The sequence below is a fragment of the Chanodichthys erythropterus genome, chromosome 17, assembly GCF_024489055.1.
Source record: "Chanodichthys erythropterus isolate Z2021 chromosome 17, ASM2448905v1, whole genome shotgun sequence".
Lineage (NCBI taxonomy): Eukaryota > Metazoa > Chordata > Actinopteri > Cypriniformes > Xenocyprididae > Chanodichthys > Chanodichthys erythropterus.
Window position 1 is genome coordinate 18,000,781 of NC_090237.1, and position 3,447 is coordinate 18,004,227.

At 40.3% G+C, this 3,447-nt stretch overlaps 1 protein-coding gene across 1 annotated transcript; it reads right to left on the reverse strand.

Moving 5' to 3' along the window:
- Positions 1–2,576, reverse strand: rflnb (refilin B). Its single transcript, XM_067365779.1, has 3 exons — positions 1,927–2,576; positions 1,571–1,650; positions 1–1,455 (listed from the first exon to the last, which is right to left on the reverse strand). Exons 1-3 carry the CDS (start codon positions 2,113–2,115, stop codon positions 1,140–1,142), a joined length of 585 nt encoding a protein of 194 aa, XP_067221880.1. The 5' UTR covers positions 2,116–2,576; the 3' UTR covers positions 1–1,139.
- Between the last annotated feature and the right edge of the window lie 871 nt (positions 2,577–3,447).

Consider the following 3,447-nt stretch of genomic DNA (forward strand, 5'->3'; position numbering starts at 1 on the left):
AAACCAACGTGTCACTTTAAAAAATGGATTTATTTCATTGTAACAGTTAATATCCATCTTAAACATTAATAGAATCAGAGTTTTACACAGCACAACTACAGATTTTAAAACCAACACATTTGTGTCACTCACTCCATCAATGACTGTGCACAGAATAAAAGAGAATTAAAACAAGAAATAAATAGAGAATAAAATCATTTTAATTTGAAGTGCTGTTATTTACATTATAATTTATTTCAAACACTAGTCTTCAGATACCTCAGTCTGCAGTATCAAGCATTTCTAATGTGACCCCACTTCTAATTTTCCTTCACGATTCACAATACAAAGAACACCTTACGAAAACCAAGCTGTGGAAGTTAGCTAGCCTTTACATAAAGAAAAAATGTGGATAACGACATAAGTGTGGCTACAGTAGTAAAAATATGCAGGTTAGTTTCGTTTCTGATCGATTTAATGTTTCAGCCCAGATATACCAGATATCACCCTTGTGCAAAGACACCCTAAAATACCCTGTTTTTTTTTTTTTATTTCAGAAAACCCTTTAGGCCCCAATATATGAATTTCCGCTTCTAGATATCGGTAAAGCGTGAAACACGTGAAATATATGGTATGGCAGCTCCAACTTTGCAACCCAACCTTAAAATACCCTATTTTGTTATTCTAAAACACAGTTAATGGTGGAGAAAAATCAGTTTGCACTCTAGTACATCCCATATTTCTCTATGGCCAACTATGTGTCCCTAGCTGAACATCAAATCTAACCTTTCAAACCAGCGAAGGTCCAAGATCAGAGCAGAATATCTGAAACTATCACTATTAAATAAATCAACCACATTTCTACATACAGTTAAACCCATTGTTGTACACTTCCACTGAGCACTGATGGAGAAAACCATCCAAAGCTCCATATGCTGCTTCTAACCAAACCTTAAAAACAATGCAACACAGTTGCTTACTCTCCTCCAGCCTTAAACTCACTAAAACTCCATGTCTGTCTCGGGAACCCCTTTCCAACTGGCAACAATTTCAGTCCGAGTTTCCTTTTTTTTGCCTCTCTTGGGACTCAATGAACGCAGGCGGTGGTTTATAATTGATACATATGGGCGTAATGTCAGGCACAGATGCCCGTGTGTCTTTCAAAGACCAGCCTTGCAATCAGAAGCCTGCAGCTCTACAGCAGAGAAGAAGCGCTTGGTCAACTTGTGCCCGTCATAATTGAGCTGGGTGGTGTAGAAGGTCCGGGTGTGTTTGGGGTACACTATGGTGGTGCTCTGGTAGCGCTGCACTCGCTGGCGGGGCTGGAACTCCAGCTGGGTCTTGTAATGTCTCCAGGTGCTTTGAGGCAGGGCCAACACCGTCTGGCTGCACATCTCCAGACCCAAACCCTTGGGCTGCAGAGTCACGTCCTGGATGAAGTGCCGATCTGAATCATAACGCACTGATGATGTGTATCTGTAAAAACACATGTAACAAGTTAGTACTGCAGATGAGTTTTACCTGCCCAGAGCAAATGGCCCAAATCCCAAAATCATGTGATTGGTTACAGTAAAGAAAGAAAGAAAATCACCTTATTTCTTTTAGTGGGAGAGGATCAAGTTCAATTCCTTCACCATAGGACAATGCATGCAATTGGCGATTATTAGGAACCTGTAATAAATAATTTTCTTTGAGCAAAGTAAATAATATATGCATACCTTCATAAATAAATAAATAAATAAATAAAAAAGTAAAATAACTTTAGTAAATATAATTTTAGATATAATTATACAAATATTTATATAAAAATCACGTACATAAATTCATGTTTGTTAATTGAAATGAAGCTGAAATAAGATATACATTTGTATAGATGGAAAAACTGCACTATATATATACACTTTTTTGTGCTATTAAAGCTCATGTCTTAGCATGAAGGAATCATACCACAGCTGTTCCTCTGCTCTCGTCTTCTGTAATTGGGGTTCCAGCCCCGGTACCCTGCAGTAACCAGACGCTCGGGCTCGGACTCGGAGGCAGACCGGAGTCCGGACTGTCCAGCGGCCGGTCAGCTTTGAAATTCATATCCAGCGGATCGTCTTCAGACACATTCCGCAAGTTCAGTCTTCCCACCATCGCTTTTAAAAGTTGCTCAACACTTGCGGGCAAGTTCCACAAGCTCTCCTAACAATGCAATTAAATCGAATTATGTGCAAAATTGTCCTTCTCTGTTGATCTTGCAGGCAACCCCGGTTTAAAAGAGATCCGAGCGGTTCGTATAAAGTAAACCAGCTGTGCGATGCCGTGAACGATCGTCGATAATCCGTTTCGTGGCTCTGGCTCACTGCTCCCGTTTCCTCCGAGACTTTGAAACGCAGATCTGAAGAAGCTGCAAATGTGTTTGTTGTCGCCAAGTTCAAATGGCTTTATAAAAACTTAGAGCAAAATGGAAACTTTCTCTCACTTCGCTCCTGAGCGCATTCAGTCTGGGGGTCATCGCCGGGGAAGGTAACGCAAGTTTACCCACTTGTCAGCCTGCCTGCATTCAAAATTGTCCACACTCAAAGACGTTCATTGTTTTACAAGCGCCTGCAAGAGGGGAGACGCCTTTAAAACTGCCTCCTACTGCTGATTGGAGTGCCAATTAGAGAGAGTCAGGAGGCCCTCCCTTTAAACAGATGCCAACTTCACATCAAGCTTAGAAACAAGTCAAGTTTAAAATCAGACAAATCAGTGAAGAAAAAACAGGCTATCTATCTATCTTAGATACATACATAAAATGACATAGACATTTATCGGTTCATCTATCATCCGTCTGTCTAGCATACATAAATGGCTAAACACTAAGCCTTTAATTGTCTTGACCACAAATAATTGGTCAGAAATTAGTAACATTTACGCAAATGCACTACTTAAAAAGCTATTGCTGTCTCAGAAAAACAAAGTCTTTGGCAGAATATGGAAAGTTGCGTGTGGAGTGATGAATCCTGATGAAACACAAGTTGCATGGTGATGCTCCAGAGCGGTTTCTTCGAAAATCTGCTGAGAAATATAGTAATAAATTCATCTCCACCACAGTGAAGCATGGAGGAAGAGCTGTCATTGTGTGGCGAGCCTTTTTAGCTGTTGGTATTGGTGAGCTACTTCACTGTGAAAAGTCATGTAATGCTTCTGAGTACAGGAAGAATATTGCGGAATGGCTTGCTTCCCACAAATGAAAAGTTATCTAAAGAGGAATTATCTGATGTTGTTTTTTAACAAGACAATGTTCCTGCTCAAATTGCAAAGACAACCAAGGAGTGGCTTGAGAACAAGTCCATCAGGCTCATGTTTTGGCCTGGTCAGAGTCCAGATTTGAACCCTTTAGTGACAACACTGACTCTTCTTCAAGTTGGGAAAGGCCATTCCGTGCCGAGTTAATTTATGTACAGTACTTGTGCAATTTTTGCCAATTTCCTGACCAGTGAT